Raw genomic sequence first — 24258 nt, 5'->3', positions numbered from 1 at the left:
ACTAGGGGTCGCCTGCGCGGGCATAACTGGTATAGACACAGAAGGAGAGGATGCAGAACTATCCCTACTTCCTTCATCTGAGGAATCATCCTGGGCAACCTTACTAAATGTGACAGTACTGTCCTTACTTTGTTTGGACGCCATGGCACAATTATCACATACATTTGAAGGGGGAACCACCTTGGTCTCCATACATACAGAACATGATCTATCTGAAGGTACAGACATGTTAAACAGGCTTAAACTGGTTAATAAAGCACAAAAACCGTTTTTAAACAAAACCACTACTGTCTCTTTAAATGTTAAACAGGGCACACTTTATTACTGAATATGTGAAAAACTATGAAGGAATTATCCAATCTTTACCAAATTTTCACCACATTGTCTTAATGCATTCAAACTATTGCACCCCAATTTTCAAGCTGTTAACCCTTAAAATGCGGAAACCGGAGCCGTTTGCAATTTAACCCCACTACAGTCCCAGCCACAGCCTTTGCTGCGACTTCACTTATCCCAGGGGGGTATACGATACCAATTCCAGCCTTCTAGGAACGTTTTCAGTGGATACCAGACCCTCTCACATGTAGCTGCATGCACTGCACTCAAAAGAAACTGCGCAATAATGGCGCGAAAATGAGGCTCTGCCTACTACAGAGAAAGGCCCTTCCTGACTGGGAAGGTGTCTTAACTAGTGCCTGGCGATAAAAACGTTCCCCAAATAGTAAAAAGTTTGAAATCCACTTCAAAACTTTAATAATAACTTAAATAAACAATCGATTTAGCCCTTAAGAGTGTCCACCAGTTAATAGCCCATAATAAGCCCTTTATTCTATCTGAGTCTAAGAAAATGGCTTACCGATCCCCATGAGGGAAAATGACAGCCTTCCAGCATTACACAGTCTTGTTAGAAAAATGGCTAGTCATACCTTGAGCAGAAAAGTCTGCAAACTGTTCCCCCCAACTGAAGTTCTCTGGGCTCAACAGTCCTGCGTGGGAACAGCAATTGATTTTAGTTTCTGCTGCTAAAATCATACTCCTCTTTTAAACAGAACTCTTCATCTCTTTCTGTTTCAGAGTAAATAGTACATACCAGTACCATTTCAAAATAACAAACTTTTGATAGAAGAATAAAAAACTACAACTAAACACCACATACTCTTCACCATCTCCGTGGAGATGCTATTTGTTCAGAGCGGCAAAGAGAATGACTGGGGGGCGGAGCCAAGGAGGGGCTATATGGACAGCTTTTGCTGTGCTCTTTGCCATTTCCTGTTGGGGAAGAGAATATTTCCCACAAGTAATGGATGACGCCGTGGACCGGACACACCAATGTTGGAGAAAACTAGTTTCTATTGAGGTGGTAAAGTTTGGAAACTGGTGGTAAAAACAATGTATCTCAATTAAAGTCTATGGGGAATTTTTATATTACCACCGGTTTCCAAACTTTACCACCTCAATGGAAACTAGGCCTTTAAATACACTAAAGTGTAGCTTGATGGTATAAATTACCACCTGGGAGCCTTGTCAAAAACACAATTGCTTATTAGTGGGCTAGTTCAGATGGTTGTGTATAAGCATGTATTATCAAATTTTAACAACAAAACATCCCTAGAGTAGGATGAAAAGAAAGATATGCCTCTAAACACAAATAGTATTAATATATAGAGACAAATAAGATAAAAATATAACTTTTAATATAAACATGTAAAAAGACACACTAATATTAAAACACTTAAATTCTGGTGAAGTTCTATATGCTGGAATCAAAATTCATATAAAGGTGGACCTCGATTTACGCCGGTTCAATTTGTGCCGTTTCAGAATAACAGCCTTTTTTTCAGTCATGTGACTGCTATTGAAAAGCATTGAGAAGCATTGTATTGATTAAAATAGCCAGTAGGTGGAGCTGTCCGCTTGTGTTGCAGCAAAATATGCAAAGCCAAGCACAGAAACAGGCTGGAATTAATTAGTCTAGCTAGACATGAACTATAGAGCAATTTTCATAGGAACAAGATCTTCCTGTCTAAAAATCGGTCCAGATTGGAATGCATAGAAAGAACCGTTAGCAGAAAAATGCAAGTAAAGTCTGTGTTGTGTGAAGATTTCATAAGGTTTATAATGCAGTTTAGCAAATGTTTTTGTTCATTTAACTTAGTTTAATTATATATTCTGTGTTGTGTGATTATTTGATACTGCTTATAATGCTGTTTAGCATTTAAAGTCTTTATTTAAAAGCTTAAAAATAATGTATTAGGTGTTACTTATGACAATTTTGAGAGGGGTTTGGAACCTAACTCCCTCACTTCCCATTGACTTACATTATAAACTGTGTTTCAATGTACAATGGTTTTGATTTACAACCATTCCTTCTGGAACCTAACCCTGGCGTAAATTGAGGGCTACCTGTATTGTCATTTAATATATGTGGGAGAGTGCTTGGTATATACTTGTCTGGATAACTGCCCCCCGATGTGGACCCCAGAAAAGAGATCACCTGATTATATCAGGTTGAACTTGGAGAGAAAAAAACCTGATAATGTGAACATTACAGATTGTATTTAGTCGATTGTAAGCATAATAGCCCACCAGGCTGGTATTAACCATCTAACAAATTAAACTCCCAGATTTACTCAGCGAGGTATATTAAATTGTGACAAAATCCAGGGTTCATAGAAATAGTAACAAAGTATGCAGTGCTGTTTCAACACATCCTATTGTATTGTCCGTGTGTAATATTTAGATTGCTACTAAAAACCTTGATTATAACGGGAGGGTTAATACCCCACAATATTAAAGTATATCATCCCACACTAAAATATAATGGGTTAGGATAAGGTCAATGACCTTCTACAGTAAACTCCACTGTACCGTGAAATACCCTGGTAAGTCTAAATATATTCTATAAATTGTATGTACATTTAGCGGTTTGCTATATCTATAAATTAGATAGTATTGTCAGTGTGTAATATTTAGATTGCTACTAAAAAGCTTGATTATAACCGGAGGGTTAAAGGGACACTAAACCCAATTTTTTCATTCATGATTCAGATAGAGCATGCAATTTTAAGCACCTTTCTAATTTACTCCTATTATCAATTTTTCTTTGTTCTCTTGCTATCTTGATTTGAAAAAGCAGTACTGTAAGCTTTAGAGCTGGACCATTTTTTGTTCAACACCTGGGTAGCACTTGCTGATTTGTGGCTAAATATAGCAAACCAATCAGCAAGCGCTACCCAGGTGCTGAACTAAAAATGGGCCGGCTCCTAACCTTTCATTACTGCTTTTTCAAATCAAGATAACATGAGAACAAAGAAAAATTGATAATAGGAGTAAATTAGAAAGTTGCTTAAAATTGCATGCTCTATCTGAATCATGAAAGAAAAAATTTGGGGTTAGTATCCCTTTAACCCCTTGATGACAACTGACGTACCAGGTACGTCATGAAAAAACTAACAGTTAATGACAATAGACGTACCTGGTACGTCAGTTGTCTAACAGAGTGCTGGAAGCGATCACAATCGCTTACAGCAGCTCTGAGGGTATTGCAGTGATGCCTTGATATGGAGGCATCCTGCAATACCACTTTACAAGCCTCCGATGCAGAGAGAGACACTCTGTGGCCCTCTCTGCACCGGTAGCGATGGTGCCGTTGTCCGGGTGTGAGGAAGCGTGCGCGTGCACGAGGCGCGTGTGTGTGCATGGGGGCGCGTGCATGTACATTAGCCACACCGACACCAATGAATGAGGGCAGAAAGGGAGAAAAAGGTAAAAAAAATAAAAATAAATATAAAAGGATCTGGGAGGGGGTGGGGGGCTGCTACACTACAGAAAGAGTTTTAAGTTAAAAATACTTTGGTTTTTGGGGCCAAACTGGGTACTGGCAGACAGCTGCCAGTACCCAAGATGGCGGTAATTAGGTAGGGGAGAGGGTTAGAGAACTGGAGGGAGGGGGGGGGGATCAGGGAGGTTGGGGCTTAGGCAGGGGTCCATCACAGCTAAAATATTTTATTATTTTTATTAAAAAAAAACCCCCAAAAAAAACAAAACACTCTTTTATTTAGTACTGGCAGACTTTCTGCCAGTACTTAAGATGGCGGGAACAATTGTGGGGTGGGGGAGGGAAGAAAGCTGTTTGGGAGGGATCAGGGGGTGGGATGTGTCAGGTGGGAGGCTGATCTCTAAAATTAACCCTGCAAGCTCCCTAATTTAACCCCTTCACTGCTGGGCATAATTAACGTGTGGTGCGCAGCAGCATTTAGCGGCCTTCTAATTACCAAAAAGCAACGCCAAAGCCATATAAGTCTGCTATTTCTGAACAAAGGGGATCCCAGAAAAGCTTTAACAAAAATTTCTGCCATAATAGCACAAGCTGTTTGTAAATAATTTCAGTGAGAAACCTAAAATTGTGAAAAATGTAAAGGTTTTTTTTTTTTTATTTGCTCGCATTTGGCGGTGAAATGGTGGCATAAAATATACCAAAATGGGCCTAGATCAATACTTGGGGTTGTCTACTACACTACACTAAAGCTAAAATTAACCCTACAAGCTCCCTAATTAACCCCTTCACTCCTGGGCATAAAACATGTGTGGTGCGCAGCGGCATTTAGCGGCCTTCTAATTACCAAAAAGCAACCTCAAAGCTATTTAAGTCTGTTATTTCTGAAAAAAGGGGATCCCAGAGAAGCATTTACAACCATTTGTGCCATAATTGCAGAAGCTGTTTGTAAATAATTTCAGTGGGAAACCTAAAGTTTGTGACAAATTTTGTGAAAAAGTGAACTTTTTTTTTTTTTTTTTATCGCATTTGGCGGTGAAATGGTGGCATGAAATATACCAAAATGGGCCTAGATCAATACTTGGGGTTGTCTTCAAAAAAATATATATACATGTCAAGGGATATTCAGGTATTCCTGACAGATATCAGGGTTCCAATGTAACTAGCGCTAATTTTGAAAAAAAGTGGTTTGGAAATAGCAAAGTGCAACTTTTATTTATTGCCCCATAAATTGCAAAAAAAGCAAAGAACATGTAAACATTGGGTATTTCTAAACTCAGGACAATATTTAGAAACTATTTAGCATGGGTGTTTTTTGGTAATTGTAGATGTGTAACATATTTTGGGGGGGTCAAAGTTAGAAAAAGTGTGTTTTTTCCATTTTTTCCTCATATTTTTTTTTTTTTTTTAGTAAATTATAAAACATGATGAAAATAATGGTATCTTTAGAAAGTCCATTTAATGGCGAGAAAAACTGTATATAAATATGTGTGGGTACAGTAAATGAGTAAGAGGAAAATTACAGCTAAACACAAACACTGCAGAAATGTAAAAATAGCCATTGTCATTAAGGGTAAGAAAATTGAAAAATGGCCCGGTCATTAAGGGGTTAAAACCCTAACAATATTAAAGTATATCATCCCACACTACAATATAATGTGTTAGGATTAGGTCAATGACCTTCTACAGTAAACTCCACTGTACCGTGAAATACCATGGTAAGTCTAAATATATTCTATAAATTGTATGTACATTTAGCGGTTTGTTATATCTATAAATTAGGTAGCACAAATTTGCTTACCAATTATAACAGAATTATTCACTGCTTGTAAATTAAAGGGACACTGAACCCAAATTTTTTCCTTTGTGATTCAGATAGAGCATGCAATTTTAAGCGACTTTCTAATTTACTCTTATTATCTATTTTTTATTTGTTCTCTTGCTATCTTTATTTAAAAAAGAAGGTATCTAAGCTTTTTTTGTTCAGAACTCTGGACAGCACTTTTTTATTGGTGGATGAATTTATCCACCAATCAGCAAGGACAACCCAGGTTGTTCACCAAAAATGGGCCGGCATCTATACTTACATTCTTGCATTTCAAATAATGATACCAAGAGAATGAAGAAAATGTGATAATAGGAGTAAATTAGAAAGTTGCTTAAAATGTCATGCTCTATCTGAATCACAAAAAAAAAAAAAAAAAAATAATAAAAAAAAAAAATTTGGGTTCATTGTCCCTTTAATTTTTTAACTCAGGACTAACCGGGCTTATATTGTGGAGTTTACTTATCAGTGAATATTATTAACCCAGTATGCTGGATAGCACAATTCTATACTTAGCAATGTAGTATTGATGGCACAATTTCCATGTCAAAATTTGTTGTTCTTAAATGAGATTTAGGCTATAAATCCTAGATAGCTCCAGCGGTTTGAACTTTATATAAATCAGTTTGATGGCATAATCAGCTTGCCACTGGTAGATAGATTATATACCGCTGTATGATAAGGCAAATAGCTCAACCTATATATTATATAAAATTTAAGAACAAACAGTATATTGAGCCTTATATATTTGATAGCATCATTCGCATATCAATAGTTAATACGTAAGAATTGTCAGCACCTTTTGCATGCCACAAGTTAACGTAAGAGATGTAGAATTATCCACTGAATAAAAATCCTTAACTAAGTTCATACTATTATTGATTAAAGCTATTATTGTATTAAGCAGATTAAAACAAGAGCACAACCCCCTAACACGGTCGCGTTTCACTATCGCTTCCTCAGAGGGGTACACGGGGCTGACAAAGGAACCTATTTACCTTATTTGTAAACCCTCCTACTGGGTTGGATTGGTCATAGCCCTGTACGTGACAAGACATATTATTGGTTAACAGGTCTCCGAAGGAAGTTACGTAGATTATGTCTCACAAATTATTGATGTTGTTGATTCGTTGCCATAACTACCAAAATGGTGTCAGTATAACATAACAATGTGAAATATTACTGAGAGGAAAATATTGCATGAGAGATCAGTAAGTGATTATGTTTGTTCAACAAAGATCAGTTTTATGTAAGAAAACGTGTAATTTTTATTGGCTAATGTATATATTCGTGAAGTATAGGGATCAATGTGTCATTAACAGAGCGATCGGTATCTCATATTTCTTTGTGTGTCCGAAAGATTTTTTGTACTAGGTCAAATGTGTACATCTGTTGGCTGGTATATTCACAGAATAATTACTGCATTGATTATTGAATTCTAAACGTGATGACAGATATTCAGAAAATTAGACCAGTAGGATGTTTATGTTTGTTGTTCAAAAATCAGTATGTGTAAGAAAACGTCTTACCAATAATGGATACTATATACTCACAAGTTATTAAAGTCAATAACTTGTTAAAAGAGAGATCAAACTATCATATTTCTGAAATTAATGTGCAGCGTCAAATATGCATGTCCGATAGTAGATATATTTATATGCATATTTGACGCTGCACATTCATTTCAGAAATATGATAGTTTGATCTCTCTTTTAACAAGTTATTGACTTTAATAACTTGCGAGTATATATTACCCATTATTAGTAAGACACGTTACACATACTGATTTTTGACCAACAAACATAAACATCTTACTGGTCTAATTTTCTGAATATCTGTCATCAGGTTTAGAATTCAATAATCAATGCGGTAATTATTCTGTGAATATACCAGCCAACAGATGTACACATTTGACCTAGTACAAAAAATATTTCGGACACACAAAGAAATATGAGATACTGATCGCTTTGTTAATGACACTGATCCCTATACAGGTGGTCCTCGGTTTACGCTGGTTCAATTTGCGCCGTTTCAGAATAACAACCTTTTTTTCAGTCATGTGACTGCTATTGAAAAGTTTTGGAAAGCAAAGTGCACTAATTAAAATAGCCAGTAGGTGGAGCTGTCCGCTTGTTTTGCAGCAAATCTATGCAACTTAAAGGGACAGTCTAGTCAAAATTAAACTTTCATGATTCAGATAGGGCATGCAATTTTAAACAACTTTCCAATTTACTTCTATTATCTAATTTGCTCAATTCTTTAGATATCCTTTGTTGAAGAAATAGCAATGCACATGTGTGAGCCAATCACACAAGGCCTCTAGGTACAGCAACCAATCAGCAGCTAATGAGCATATCTAGATATGCTTTCCAGCAAGTGGTATCAAGAGAATGAAACAAATTACATAACAGAAGTAAATTAGAAAGTTGTTTAAAATTATATGCTCTTTCTAAATCACGAAAGAAAAAAATTGGCTTTCATGTCCCTTTAACAGCCTGAAATTGATCTGTGTACACAGAGCAGATATTAGCTATCGAGCAAAAAGTTTTAGCAGGCACTTCCCTATGATCTTCCTGTCCAGCTGCTTGAGGTGAAGGTGCCTAACTGCCTATTAATCACTGCAGATCAAAATGCATAGAATAGGTGCCGACCCAATATTATCAAACATGCTAACAATGCAGATAACTGTTTGCAGAAAAATGCAAGTAAAACAACGTTTTTGTTCATTAAACCTAGTTTGATGATGATGCAGTCTGTTGTGTGATTATTTAATTAGGTGCTGTTAGCAAATGTTTTTGTTCATTAAACTTAGTTTGAGGATGATACAATCTATATTATTAGGTTTATAATGTTGTTTAGCATTTAAAGTCTTCATTTCAAAGCTTTAAAAATAATGTATTAGGTTTTACTTACGACAATTTTGAGAGGGAACTTGAACTTAACTCCCTCACTTCCCATTGACTTACATTATAAACTGGGTTTCAATTTACAGCAGTTTCGATTTACAACCATTCCTCCTGGAACCTAACCCAGGCGTAAACGGAGGGCTACCTGTACTTCACGAATATATACATTAGCCAATAAAATTTAGACAAGTTTTCTTACATACACTAATCTTTGTTGAACAAACATAAGAACTTACTGATCTCTCATGCAATATTTTCCTCTCTGTAATATTTCACATTGTGATGTTATACTGACACAATTTTGGTAGTTATGGCAAAGAATCAACAACATCAATAATTTGTGAGACAAACTATGTAACTTCCTTTGGAGACCTGTTATCCAATAATATGTCTTGTCACGTACAGGGCTATGACCAATCCAACCCAGTAGGAGGGTTTACAAATAAGGTAAATAGGTTCCTTTGTCAGCCCCGTGTACCCCTCTGAGGAAGCGATAGTGAAACGCGACCGCGTTAGGGGGTTGTGCTCTTGTTTTAATCTGCTTAATTCTGGTCAATACAATAATAGCTTTAATCAATAATAGTCTGAACTTAGTTAAGGGTTTTTATTCAGTGGATAATTCTACATCTCTTATGTTAACTTGTGGCATGCAAAAGGTGCTGCCAATTCTTACTTATTAACTATTGATATGCGAATGGTGCTATCAAATATATAAGGCTCAATATACTGTTTGTTCTTACATTTTATATAATATACAGTTGCAAGAAAAAGTATGTGAACCCTTTGGAATGATATGGATTTCTGCACAAATTGGTCATAAAATGTGATCTGATCATCATCTAAGTCACAACAATAGACAATCACAGTCTGCTTAAACTAATAACACACAAATAATTAAATTTTGCCATGTTTTTTATTGAACACACCATGTAAACATTCACAGTGCAGGTGGAAAAAGTATGTGAACCCTTGGATTTAATAACTGGTTGAACCTCCTTTGGCAGCAATAACTTTAGCCAAATGTTTCCTGTAGTTGCAGATCAGACGTGCACAACGGTCAGTAATTCTTAACCATTCCTCTTTACAGAACTGTTTCAGTTCAGCAATATTCTTGGGATGTCTGGTGTGAATCGCTTTCTTGAGGTCATGCCACAGCATCTCAATGGAGTTGAGGTCAGGACTCTGACTGGGCCACTTCAGAAGGCGTATTTTCTTCTGTTTAAGCCATTCTGTTGTTGATTTACTTCTATGCTTTGGGTCATTGTCCTGTTGCAACACCCATCTTTCTGTTGAGCTTCAGCTGGTAGACAGATGGCCTTAAGTTCCCCTGCAAAATGTCTTGATAAACTTGGGAATTCATTTTTCCTTCGATGATAGCAATCCGTCCAGGCCCTGACGCAGCAAAGCAGCCCCAAACCATTATTCCCCCACCACCATACTTCACAGTTGGGATGAGGTTTTGATGTTGGTGTGCTGTGCCTCTTTTTCGCCACACATAGTGTTGTGTTTCTTCCAAACAACTCAACTTTGGTTTCATCTGTCCACAGAATATTTTTCCAGTACTGCTGTGGAACATCCAGGTGCTCTTGTGCAATCTGTAAACATGCAGCAATGTTTTGTTTGGACAGCAGTGGCTTCCTCTGTGGTATCCTCCCATGAAATCCATTCTTGTTTAGTGTTTTACGTATTGTAGATTCGCTAACAGGGATGTTAGCATTTGCCAGTGACTTTTGTAAGTCTTTAGCCGACACTCTAGGATTCTTCTTCACCTCATTGAGCAGTCTGCGCTGTACTCTTGCAGTCATCTTTACAGGACGGCCACTTCTAGGGAGAGTAGCAGCAGTGCTGAACTTTCTCCATTTATAGACAATTTGTCTTACCGTGGACTGATGAACAGCAAGGCTTTTGGAGATACTTTTATAACCCTTTCCAGCTTTATGCAAGTCAACAATTCTTAATCGTAGGTCTTCTGAGAGCTCTTTTGTGCGAGGCATCATTCACATCAGGCAATGCTTCTTGTGAAAAGCAAACCCAGAACTGGTGTGTGTTTTATAGGGCAGGGCAGCTGTAACCAACACCTCCAATATCATCTCATTGATTGGACTCCAGTTGGCTGACATCTCACTCCAATTAGCTCTTGGAGATGTCATTAGTCTAGGGGTTCACATACTTTTTCCACCTGCACTGTGAATGTTTACATGGTGTGTTCAATAAAAACATGGCAACATTTCATTCTTTGTGTGTTATTAGTTTAAGCAGACTGTGATTGTCTATTGTTGTGACTTAGATGATGATCAGATCACATTTTATGACCAATTTGTGCAGAAATCCATATAATTCCAAAGGGTTGACATACTTTTTCTTGCAACTGTATAGGTTGAGCTATTTGCCTTATCATACAGCGGTATATAATCTATCTACCAGTGGCAAGCTGATTATGCCATCAAACGGATATATACAAATTTCAAACTGCTGGAGATATCTAGAATTTATAGCCTAAATCTCATTTAAGAACAGCAAATTTTAATATGGAAATTGTGCCATCAATTCTACATTGCTAAGTATAGAATTGTGCTATACAGCATACTGGGTTAATAATATTCACTGATAAGTAAACTCCACAATATAAGCCCGGTTTGTCCGGAGTTAAAATATTAATTTACAAGCGGTGTATAATTCTGTTATAATTGGTAAGCAAATTTGTACTACCTAATTTATAGATATAACAAACCTCTAAATGTACATACAATTTATAGAATATATTTAGACTTACCAGGGTATTTCACGGTACAGTGGAGTTTACTGTAGAAGGTCATTGACCTAATCCTAACACATTATATTGTAGTGTGGGATAATATACTTTAAAGGGACACTGTACCCAAACATTTTCTTTCGTGATTCAGATAGAGCATGAAATTTTTAGCAACTTTCTAATTTACTCCTATTATCAAATTTTCTTCATTCTCTTGGTATCTTTATTTGAAATGCAAGAATGTAAGTTTAGATGCCGGCCCATTTTTGGTGAACAACCTGGGTTGTCCTTGCTGATTGGTGGATAAATTCATCCACCAATAAAAAAGTGCTGTCCAGAGTACTGAAACCAAAAAAAAGCTTAGATGCCTTCTTTTTCAAATAATGATAGCAAGAGAACGAAGAAAAATTGATAATAGGAGTAAATTAAAAAGTTGCTTAAAATTGCATGCTCTTTCTGAATTACAAAAGAAAATTTTTGGGTACAGTGTCCCTTTAATATTGTCAGGGTATTAACCCTCCGGTTATAATCAAGCTTTTTAGTAGCAATCTAAATATTACACACAGACAATAGTATTAATAGATGTGTTGAAACAGCACTGCATAATTTGTTACTATTTCTATGAACCCTGGATTCTGTTACAATTTAATAAACCTCGCTGAGTAAATCTGGGAGTTTAATTTGTTAGATGGTTAATACCAGCCTGGTGGGCTATTATGCTTACAATCGACTAAATACAATCTGTAATGTTCACATTATCAGTTTTTTTCTCTCCAAGTTCAACCTGATATAATCAGGTGATCTCTTTTCTGGGGTACACATCGGGGGCAGCTATCCAGACAAGTATACACCAAGCACTCTCCCACATATATTAAATGACAATACATAAATTTTGACTCCAGCACATAGAATGTCACCAGAATCTAAAAGTTTTTAATATTAGTGTGTGTGGGCAGCTAACTAGGTATCTACCTGCATGTGGCTGTCTTTTTACATGTTTATATTAAAAGTTATATGTTAATCTTATTCGTCTCTCTATATTAATACTATTTGTGTTTAGAGGCATATATTTATTTTCATCCTACTCTAGGGATGTTTTGTTGTTAAAATTTGGAAACTAGGCCTTAGTTGATGACATTGCAGAGGGATGAGAACACAGGCCCATACTCATCAGTTTTAATAAAAGCCTCTGAAGTGCTATACAGTGCACAGATATTTAGCTTTAGCTCTCTGAGATACTGATTGTCCAGGTGATGGCATCCATGATGTCAACTGCGAGTCCCATCCAGTATTAGCAAACACTCAGACATAGCTCAACAGATACTTCTTCTGTGTAAGAACCCTTTACTCTGGTATAATGCCTCTGGGGTACGTGTTGGGACTGTTTAATATATATATATATATATATATCCCTAACCCTGAAAACATTTTTGCTGTACACTAGCAAAAAAGCAAAAAATGTATCTAGTAAAAAAAAATCACTACGGTACTTTTTTTATCCCTTGGAAAATATGTTTTGTTTTTTTTAATTATATATTTTTTAAATTTCTATTCCTGGAAGCCTTTTAGCAGTATGTTTGTGTTTGCAAAAAGCCTTCTAGTAAAAGCAGGTAGGATTAATAACACATGAAAATGCTCGGCAAGTCACATGCACAAATACACATTATCGATAATATAATGATAGCCTTTAGCAAAAGCATTTTTGGAAATGCAAGGATATTGGGAAAAAACAATGCTTCCAGGGGTGTGAACATTTTAAAAAATTTGCTCTCCAAAGTTCAATGCTGTGTCCAATAAAAGTGGTACTAACTTTATGTAAGCAAATGAAAGTGTACCAAAAAAAATTCTAATACAATTTGTAATGCATTGCAGTATAAGGGATTATAGGACATTACACGGCTATGCAGGACGCATATTAGCCAAGGTATTTTAGAAGAAAGAGTAATACTATAACACTTACCTTAACAACGTGATGTAAAGCAGGTCTCACAGCAGCCATCAAACTCTCCTGGGCTACTACCTCAAAAATGGATGGACGGTCATCAGCAGGTGAAGCAGATGTGATGTGGGCCCCACGTTCAGCCATTTTTAAGATCTTAGGCAAAAATCTTCACATTGACAGAAATTTAGAGGAAATAAATCTGTTTGTTGACAATTCCTATATGACACAAGATACATTTTTTTTTACTATTTTCATTTTGCAAAAAAAAAAAAAAAGCAAAACAGGATAGCTTTTAAAGTGAGTGGTTCCAAAACATTAATTTTGAGTTGAAAAGTAATCTTCAAACATTTTGGTGCTGGTTGCCCTTCAGGGACCTCAATACTGTATTGTGTCCTCATTACAGGAACATTTAACAGCTGGGTGCAGCTACAGTAACATGGTTACTACTCACCATGCTAATATTGTATTCTTGTATCTGCAGCTCCGTTTAAAGCCATTGTCCCATTTTAATCCATTACAGAAGACAGTTGGTAAAGCTCTGCATCTTTATAATGCATGTATTGTTGCATCCTGTGATAGAAGCAGTGAGCTTTCACATATCAGTGATCTTACTGGATTTTTGACAGCTGTACATTGCACTTTGGATTAGTTTAAAGGTTACATAACAAATATAAAAATGTAACCAGAGATAAATTAGAGAAAAAAAAAAATAAAAACCCGCTCTGTACTGTGCACGCTAAGCTGAAGTGCACAATAAGACTTGTTAATATCTCTGATCTGCTTCTGTCATAGGGTGCTAGAATACTTAGGGCTCAATTTAAGAAGGGCTAAAAAGACAGTGGCAGACATATCTGTCTTTGTCCGCCAAGCATTGCGGCTAGCAAATCATTGCGCAAGTCCAGGGGGATTGAGAAATGCCACTTTACAGTTGGTGTAGCAGGTTAAGAAGCAGCGGTCTCATGGTCGCTTCGTTTTAACTCTCGGCTGCGGGCTCATTTGTATGAGCCTGCAGCCAAAGGAACTCAGAAGCTGCATTTGCAGCCTTTTAAATAGAGCCCTTAAACTCCAAGATGTAGGCGTCCAATGTGAAGATGCAACGTTTCACAAACTAGGTTAAAATATGAGAACAGCTTCTGTAGTGGGTTAAAATAAGATAATTACTTTAAAAAGAGCTGCAGGTTCAGGTAGGAAAAATATTAGCATGGTAAGTAGTAACCCTGCTAGTGTAGTTGTACGCAGAAGTCTAATGTTCCTTTAACGTGTTACTAAATGTGTTGAAAACTGATCCTTTAGGTGTACTCTTGGAATTGAAATAGCTTGGTTTGCTCAGTGAAACCACCAACAATAATCAACATTTCTGTACCTAAGTACTGACCTTTGTGTATAGATAGGCTTACCAGATGTCCCACTTTTACTGGGATTGTCCCGGTTTGGAGGCGCTGTCCCAGTGTCCCACCCAGTTGTTCATTCTGTCCCAGTAGGGTTGCCACCTCCAGGTTTCAAATCATGTGTCCGGGTTTCAGACCACCTGAAACCCAGACACATTATTCAAAATGACTGGACTGTGGCTCTTCAGCATAGTTAGATGCTGGTACTTTGTTACATACAGCCCTGCTTAGCTTAACGTTAGTGTCCTTCAAAGTTTACATTTAGTAATACAGGCTGAGTGAGCAGCATAGGGTTTTTTTTAATTTTGTAGTACTACTTGGTTTATTTTTCTAAGAATTTAACACCCCCCGCCGACCTCTGGTGACATTGCCGGTAATACACCTTTAGGGGAATCATATGGGTATGACTAGGAAGTACAGACAGGCAGGATTTTTGGCCTGGATCTTGCTTTACTTCATGCAGGATAGAATTTTGGCTATAATCTTCCTGCATTATGGTATAGAGTAGCTTCTTAAACAGCTTTAGCGGGTACGTGTTTCTTTTTTACTTTCATTCATTGTTGTATTTATGCCTTATCAGTATTTGGCTCTGTTCCTTAATTAGACACATAAAACACATATTACACTGCAGATATTAATTTGTGAAATTGATAATTATGAAAGTGATAATTATGCTTTATGTTTGGCATTATTTAGAATCTGAGATTTAGATTAGTGATTTATTTGCCATGACAACGTAATGATGCCTTTTTCACTAGGGGGTGGTGTTATGGTCTATTTAAACTGTGTGATTCACTAGTTTGACTGAGGAAGGGTAGAGTATCCACGAAACATTACACACATAAAAGCTACTACTTTAAAAGGACCGGTAATTGCCACGCCCCCTTGACCACGCTCCTGACCACACCCCCACTGGCACCGCACCAGGTGGTCCCAGTTTCACCTCTAAAAATTATGGTAAGCCTATGTATAGAGAGAGAAAAGATAAGCAAGTGTGCATTAATGTTCTTGATCTTGACAATATGTGGCGTTTTTAAAAAGATAGAGAGACAGAAAGATAAAACAACAAACGTGCAGGTATCTGGAGAGTGAAGGAGAAAGTAGGTAGAGAAATATTCTACTTGGCAACTTTTCTAAATTAGCAGCAATTCCAGATGATCTGTGATATTTTAGAATTCACAAAAGACGGCAGCGATACTCACAAAGGTGTACAACATCCGCCAGTGTGCTCCAGGTGAAGTACATTCTTATTCTTTACTCGCCTGCACTCTGTCAGTTCCGCAGCTTTACTTATGAGCTATGATAAATAAAATACAGTATGTTAGCGAATGTTAAACTCAGGTGGACTTAACCCGTTTGTTGCCAAAGTGAAAAGCGATACACAATCCAGAGGTAAAAGGTCACAGGACCACACATGCATGCATCTGTCAAGAACAGATGTTGGATTTAACATTGCAGTGCGCCGCAATAAATACAACAATGTAACAAATTACAGCAAATACCGTTCTGCTGTTTTGTCCGCAGCTCCCTCACTAGCCCGCTCACTAGTAATCTGCGCCTTCATAGCTCATTTGCACCATTTCGAGCTCAGCTCGCACTTCCTGTCTATGAAACGCAATGTGTCAAGATGATTTCCGACACATGGAACGCACGACAGATGTAGCAGAGAACGTGTGGAACGCAAACCGCTAAACAATTCTGCTGTTCATGACCCAGCTGTAACACGTTACATAAACCAAGCTTATGCTCATAAATGTTATGTTTATCAGCTAGATCTATATCTGAACTGTGGTTTTTATGTTTATACCGAACGTGCAATTAAAATATCTAAAATATTAGGAATTGTATATACCATGAACAAACATATGCGTTTTCTTTTAAATGTATCTGTAATATTCCGCCATTCGTTTAACTGTTATATTAAACTATAGTTTAAAAGCTGCTTCCGCCCTTTGGAACGCATAGGTTGACACGATTTTTTCGTACTTCCGGTGTGTGCAACGCAGACAGGAGGTTCCGGAGCCGAGATCTGTGCAGCTTCATTTTCCCACTTCTGAAGCTAAACGGTATCTGCTGATATAGCCCACAGCTACCTGCAGTTGTACTCAGCGGGTGAGTGACATAGGGCGAAATAAGAAATAAGTAGGATGTCCCTTGCTGGCCAACATAACGTGTGAGGGAGGGAGCCGCCCGTGTGAATTGGCTTCTATATGTATGAGCTGCTAGTGCACGATTTAGATACATCCTTATTTTTATGCTGTGGTTATGCAGTTTTGCATTCTTTGAACGATGGTGCAAAATAAAACTGTATACATACTTTTATTTTTTATATTCTAGTATTTACAAGCTAGCAATTTGGGATCAATATAATGACGGGTAAAGGGTCTGTCACATTTGCATGTTTTGGGGATCCCCTGGTGACATGCACATATCCAAAGCAGACATTAGATCAGATTTATTGTCTGCTGCTCCCATGTATATTCAAATTCAGACATCAGACTTGATGCAGGACCTCCTGCCCCTCTTATGTCAGATCCATTCCCAAATCACGGCGTTACTTCGTGAACCCTTATGCCATGTATTTAAGGTTTCCAGGTGTCCTTTACATAAACACTGGGCACTGTGCTGGTGACGTAACAATGGTAGATGGGGTCACACAATCCCCCCAAAAAGTTCTTCCTTAGCTCCTGGTGTTGATCCCACAACATATATTTTTATCAACTGAACTGTCATTTTACAACTTGGCTGCCAGTAACATGCACATCAATAATCCTATATTATAAAAGACAAGAGTTTGTCTGAAGCCGTCATGCGCAGTTCAGACAAACTCTTGCAGCTGATCGCACGCGCACCCACCCGGCAGCAGCGCGAGGACCCGGCACAGCTGATCAGTGAAAGAAAGCAGCGCGAGGACCGGCAAGTGAAGGCGCACAGGAGAGAGAGAGAGAGAGAAAAAAAAAATAATAATAATAAAAAAAAAATAACACGGCCCGTGTGAACGGGCTTTAGGACTAGTTTTACATATTTGGCTACCAGTGACACGTATAAACAGAAGCGACTTGATTCCCCTGACTGACCCCAACATCTTTCTTTCCTCTATTTTTAATGTGTTGAGGCATAGGAGACCTTTTACATTTAGCAAACACTTTAACATTTTTTTAAAAAAAAAAAATAGACATTTAAGTGTCCAGTGTTTTTGTGGAGATTTTACTGGGCAGCCTGCTAAAATACTTGACTGTCCAGTTAAATAGTGGACACCTGGCAACCCTACATGTATATGCCCACAGCAGACCACAGACTAGAAGCATAGGTGGTTCACTGTATCCCTTATTCTAGGTGGTGTTACTGTAGACAGAAACCGCCTTTTTTTCTTGTTCTCATAGTGGTTCAGATTCTGCATCTCAAGTAGAAGCCATTCACCTGATGATTTCTCTTTGAATGCTTGGGAGTGTGAAAGTTTACATCAGTTTGTAGCTCTGATTAGGTTAAATACTTATTAGTAGTATAAAATGTTTGTAAGATACATTATTGCTTGTATTTTAATTCTAAAAATATTGGGTGAAGTGCAGACTCCCAGACAACACTGCTATATTCCACACTTCCAATGTTTGCACACATTAGTAACTCATTTTTAGTAGTCCTTAATTAGCCTTAGCAGAATAGATTAGGCAACCATTGCTTTGTCACTAAAATGTTATACCTATCTTTTCAATATTTAAGCAACTAATATTATTAAAAAAAAAAAAATACATCTGTACCTGTATTAATATCAGACTGATCTTTGTATACATAATTTTGTCTAGCATTTTTTAGTGTTTAATGTCCTTTCAATGGGAAGTTAAACTCATAATGTATAGTTGCCAACACTTCATAAAAATATCCAGGGACACTATGCAGCAGAGCAAGCAAGCAAGCAGGTTACTGGAGTATTGATAACCTACTGTTTGACTGCTCTGCCCACTCAGTTCTGCGATCAAAACACTGATTTGATAGTAATAGTATCATTTTAGACTTATACATTGCTTATTATACAGATTACAGCATTAAGCTCTTACACCTACTCTATACTATTGACAATACCAGTCTCTGGAACACATTTTGGGCATATGGTTATTGTTACAACACATCAAAATTAGGCAGACAAATAATATGTGAACCCATTCAATAATAATAACTATATTCCAGTAGTAATATACACCAAATGTTGGGCACACGAGGTAGCAATTTATATGGCTGTCTAGCCAGTAGAGTATTAATAACACAGCAATACAAAAAAAAGTATATATAATTTTAAGTAGAGATAAAGCTTCAATGCAGCTGATTGATTATGCACAGCACCGGATTGGGTGAACTGTTGGGGGCAAATGGATTTTTGTATTATCTAGTCTGACAGCAATTTTCATGTTTGCACTGTGTGTAGGATGTTGTTTATGTTTAAAACTCATGCTAAAATCAGTCAACTACAGACAATACAGATTGCTAAAATATGAAGATTACTGTCAGTCTAAATAATGCAAAGATGCAAACAATAAATTATCTACAGTAGTAGCCAAGTATACCCCCCCCGTTTACAATAAATCAGCACAGCTCCTTGCCTAGAGTGGAGGAGCTGTTTGTAAATGTTTTTTTCTTTTGATTTGTGGCAGTTTAAACATTGATCACTCAAATAGGTGCAGCAAGCAGTCACTGCCTAGACCTGCTCTGGCAGCTCCTCCCCATTAACTTGTGTCACACATGCCCCAGCTCAGCTGCATCCCTCCAAATCTCCTGGAGGGGACATTTCAAGGGACAAAAAATAATAATCCAGGGACATACAACAAAATCCAGGGACTATCCCTGGAAATCAGGGACTGTTGGAAACTATGATAACAAGGCCCTGTGTATCTTATTTAGTATACAAAGCTTTTACAATGCCATATACAGAAAAATGATCAGTGATAAATGTGCCATTAGTTTAAATGCAAATAATACAGAATACATATAATAAATGCATTTAAACAAATCTATGGTTAAAGGGATAGGAAAGTCAAAATTAAACTTGCATGATTCAGATAGAGCATGTCATTTTAACCCTTTAACGACGCATGTCGTACAGGGTACGTCGCACACAACCTGGTCTTTAAAGACCAGCGACGTACCCTGTACGACATCAGGGTTTCTCGCTTCCAGCCGCTTTCAAGGTATTGCTGTGATGCCTCGATATTGAGGCATCACTGCAATACCTTTTTTTCCAAAACCGATGAAGAGAGAGCCACTCTGTGGCCCTCTCTGCACCGGTAGCGATGGGCCCGATCGTTTGTGGGTGGGAGCAGCTGCAGAGAGGCGGGCGGGGGCCTGCAGGGAGCGCGCGTGCAACAGCCACTGCCACCAATGAATTAATGAATGGGAGAGAGGGAGGAGGGGAAATAACTGTCAAAAGGATCTGGGAGAGGGAGGAGGGTATTGAGGGGGGCAGCTACACTACAGAAAAAATGTAATTATATAAAAAAAATCTTAAAAAAACATTTTTGGGAGGCAAATTGGGTAATGGCAGACAGCTGCCAGTACCCAAGATGGCAGCAAATAGGTTGTGGGCAAGGGTTATAGAGCTGTTTGGGGGGGGGGTCCATCACAGCTAAACAGATATTTAAAAAAAAAAAAAAAGCCTTTTATTTTAGTACTGGCAGACTTTCTGCCAGCACTTAAGATGGCGAGGACAATTGTGTGGTGGGAGAGGGAAGAGAGATGTTTGGGAGGGATCAGGGGGTCTGATGTCTCAGGTGGGAGGCTGATCTCTACACTAAACCTAAAATTAACCCTGCAAGCTCCCTACAAGCTATCTAATTAACCCCTGCACTGCTGGGCATAATATACGTGTGATGCACAGCAGCATTTAGTGGCCTTCTAATTACCAAAAAGCAACACAAAAGCCATAAATGTCTGCTATTTCTGATCAAAGGGGATCCCAGAGAAGCATTTACAACCATTTATGCCATAATTGCACAAGTTGTTTGTAAATAATTTCAGTGAGAAACCTAAAATTGTGATTTTTTTTTTTTTTTTTTTTATTTGATCGCATTTGGCGGTAAAATGGTGGCATTAAATATACCAAGATGGGCCTAGATCAATACTTGGGGTTGTCTACTACACTAAAGCTAAAATTAACCCTAGAAGCTCCCTACATGCTCCCTAATTAACCCCTTCACTGCTGGGCATAATACATGTGTGGTGCGCAGTGGCATTTAGCGACCTTCTAATTATCAAAAAGCAACGCCAAAGCCATATGTGTCTATTTATGAACAAAGGGGATACCAGAGAAGCGACCATTTATGCCATCATTGCACAAGTTGTTTGCAAATAATTTCAGTGAGAAACCTAAAGTTTGTGAAAAAAATTAGGAAAAAGTGAATTTTTTCTTTATTTGATCTCATTTGGCGGTGAAATGGGGGCATGAAATATACCAAAATGGGCCTAGATCACTACTTTGGGATGTCTTCTAAAAAAAAATATATGCATGTCAAGGGATATTCAGGGATTCCTGAAAGATATCAGTGTCCCAATGTAACTAGCGCTAATTTTGAAAAAAAAAAGTGGTTTGGAAATAGCAAAGTGCTACTTGTACTTATTGCCCTATAACTTGCAAAAAAAGCAAAGAACATGTAAATATTGGGTATTTCTAAACTCAGGTAACAGATTTTGGGGGTCAAAGTTAGAAAAAGTGTGTTTTTTTTTTTCCATTTTTTCCTCATATTTTATAATTTCTTTTTATAGTAAATTATAAGATATGATGAAAATAATGGTATCTTTAGAAAGTCCATTTAATGGCGAGAAAAACGGTATATAATATGTGTGGGTACAGTAAATGAGTAAGAGGAAAATTACAGCTAAACACAAACACCGCAGAAATGTAAAAATAGCCCTGGTCCTTAAGGGAAAGAAATTGAAAAATGGCCTTGTCCTTAAGGGGTTGACACTTTTAAATTCACTTCTATTTCCAAATGTGCTTCATTCTCTTAGTATCCCTTGTTAAAAAGTGAATACACACATATCATACACTATTTGGAGTTGCTGCTTATTGGTGCCTGCACATATTTATCTCTTGTGATTGGTTAAATAGATATTTTCAGCTTCCTGTCAGTAGTGCAATGTTGTCCCTTCAGCAATGGATAACAAGAGAATGAAGAAAATTTGATAATAGAATTAAATTGGAAAGTTGTTTAAAATTGTATGTTATATCTGAATCTTAAAAGACAATTTTGGGGTTTACTATCCCTTTTGAACAGTCCTCAGTATATTTTTCCTTTACTTAGAGTGAATGTAAAGTTTCATCAAGTAGTGCCCGTTTTTTAAAAATACTATTTAAAAACAGGGGCACTTTCATTGATGAAACTTTACATTGCACCATATTTGTAGAAATACTTACCTCTTCGTCTTGAAAGCCTCTCCAGCGCTTCGCCAGCCCGTTGCAAGCCTCTTCCTACGTCAGAAATGACGATTCCAGCCTTCCTCCAATCACGGCATTGCTTTAGGCAATGCTTCCCCCAGGGGGGAAGCCGTGATTGGAGGATGACGGAATCGTCATTGCTATTGCCAAAAATACTCCAATTGGTGGATACAAAGCAATCCTTTAATTTCTCAATATTATCCTAATATTATTAACTTTTGCTTCTACATAGGGACAAGAGGAATACGTGTGATCAGAACTGCCAAGAGGAGCACGAGAAACAGCCTGATTTGCATTTTTAATTACACAGTAGCAGTGATCCAAAATCTTTCCCTCACGAGTAGAACATTTAATTATTGTTTATATTTAGGACATTCTGTACACAGATAACACTGACTAAAATCAAATATCAGTGGCTGTGCTTTCAATTAAAGGGACATAATACTCATATGCTAAATCACTTGAAACTGATGCAGTATAACTGTAAAAAGCTGACAGGAAAATATCACCTGAGCATCTCTATGTAAAAAAGGAAGATATTTTACCTCACAATCTCCTCAGCTCAGCAGAGTAAGTTCTGTGTAAAAAGTTATACTCAACTGCTCCCAGCTGCAGGTAAAAAAATTAAAAAAAATGAAGAAATGAACAGCAGCCAATCAGCATCAACAGTGCTGAGGTCATGAACTTTTACTGTGATCTCATGAGGTTTGACTTGACTCTCATGAGATTTCATTGTAAACTTCCTTTACCTGATTGGTGAAATAAGATGAGAGTGCACGATGCTCATCCCTTCAGATGTCCCAGGACAGACACACTAAAATGCTGCTTAGAAATCCTTTACAATGGGAGGTGGCTACTGAGGAACTTTTGAGGTAAAATATCTTTCTTTTTTACATAGAGATGTTCAGGAGATATTTTCTAGTCAGCTTTTTACAGCTATGCTGCATCACTTTCAAGTGTTTAAACATTTGGGTATTATGGCCCTTTAATCTCACTGGATCCCTTTCACCAATACATTATATGATAGATCCTCCCAGAGCTAGTGTGATTTGCACAACTTTGACTCACAGTACAGCTGTAAGGGAGATTCCCCGAATGATACAGTCACATAACCTCCTCTGCTAACTGATCTGGTCCATTTTGAAAGAAGGGAAAACATTCCTGAAATATTTGTATCTCTTACGCTTCGCTTTTCTATTAAGCTGCACAGCTAATGTGCATTTGCCACTGAAATGGTAAGACATTTTACTTAACGCTAATACCAGTATGCTGCAAAAATGATTATAATCTAAATTAATTCAGATTTGACCAGAGAAGCCACACCTGTCACCATTGTTACCTATTTTATACATTTAAAAAAAAAATGTTTTTTTTTCTGTTAAATTTTTCCCTAGTGGTTGCTACATTACATAACATTCATTAATTAAAGGGACATCTATTCCAGAATTTTTATTTAAAAGGGTAGATAATATTTTTATTACCCATCCCCAGTTTTGCATAACCAACACGGTTTGATTAATATACTTTTTATCTCTGTGATTACCTTGTATCTAAGCCTCTGCAGACTTGCATTTTAGCCAATCTGTGCTGACTCATAAATAACTCCACGGGAGTGAGCACAATGTTGGCTATTTTTCTATTTCCTATTGTTATCAATTGCATGCCTTAACTGAATCATGAAAGTTTAATTTTACCTAGACTGTCCTGGTAATCAAATAAATTCTACACCTTACAGGGCCATAATAGTTGAAAAATGATCTGCTCTCTGTAAAGCATGTAATTTTAAGACTATCGACCCTACAATATTGTGTGTTTAACCCCCACTGTAGAGGACTCAGTGTTCTGCTGAGCTGTGTGACTAGCATTGCTGGTTGGATCAGGGGTGTGTTCCGTTTGGGACCAACTTTGTCTCCGCTGGTCCTGAGCAAAACTTCTACAGTGCATTTAACTCCTTTTCGGGGGGACGGGGGTTAAACACACAGTAGTGTAGGGTCATTAGTTTTAAAATAATTTTTCAACTATTATGGCGATTTAAGACCAGTACATAACACCATGCTATAAAATGAATCGCCAAAACATTAAAAAAGTGACAGTCAGTTTTTTGTTAATTCCTTTAGGTTCTAACACTACTAATTTGTAAATCTAAAAATGTGTCTCATTGTTTTAAAATACATTTCTGATTTCCATCCCTTCCTGGGACAGAAAGTGGGTGTTTGGTAATAAACATGAGGGAATTATTGTGGCAGG

At 37.4% G+C, this 24258-nt stretch overlaps 2 protein-coding genes across 2 annotated transcripts in view; one reads left to right on the top strand and one right to left on the bottom strand.

The window, feature by feature from the left end:
* The window catches only part of PEX12 (peroxisomal biogenesis factor 12), a 33565-nt gene extending 17376 nt beyond the window's left edge, over positions 1-16189 (bottom strand). The window contains exons 1-3 of the mRNA XM_053704844.1: positions 16091-16189; positions 15791-15885; positions 13219-13416 (exon numbers count right to left, since the gene is read on the bottom strand). Coding sequence (XP_053560819.1) covers positions 13219-13344 — 126 coding nt within the window. The 5' untranslated portion in view covers positions 13345-13416; positions 15791-15885; positions 16091-16189. The remainder of the gene's footprint in view (positions 1-13218; positions 13417-15790; positions 15886-16090) is intronic.
* Positions 16190-16559: 370 nt separating this feature from the next.
* The window catches only part of AP2B1 (adaptor related protein complex 2 subunit beta 1), a 457689-nt gene continuing 449990 nt past the window's right edge, over positions 16560-24258 (top strand). The window contains exon 1 of the mRNA XM_053707425.1: positions 16560-16700. The gene's annotated coding sequence lies outside the window, so the exon portion shown is untranslated. The remainder of the gene's footprint in view (positions 16701-24258) is intronic.

Source organism: Bombina bombina, chromosome 3 (genome assembly GCF_027579735.1).
Source record: "Bombina bombina isolate aBomBom1 chromosome 3, aBomBom1.pri, whole genome shotgun sequence".
Lineage (NCBI taxonomy): Eukaryota > Metazoa > Chordata > Amphibia > Anura > Bombinatoridae > Bombina > Bombina bombina.
Note: the sequence above shows the minus strand (reverse complement) of the source record. Positions and strands in the feature narration are given on the sequence as shown.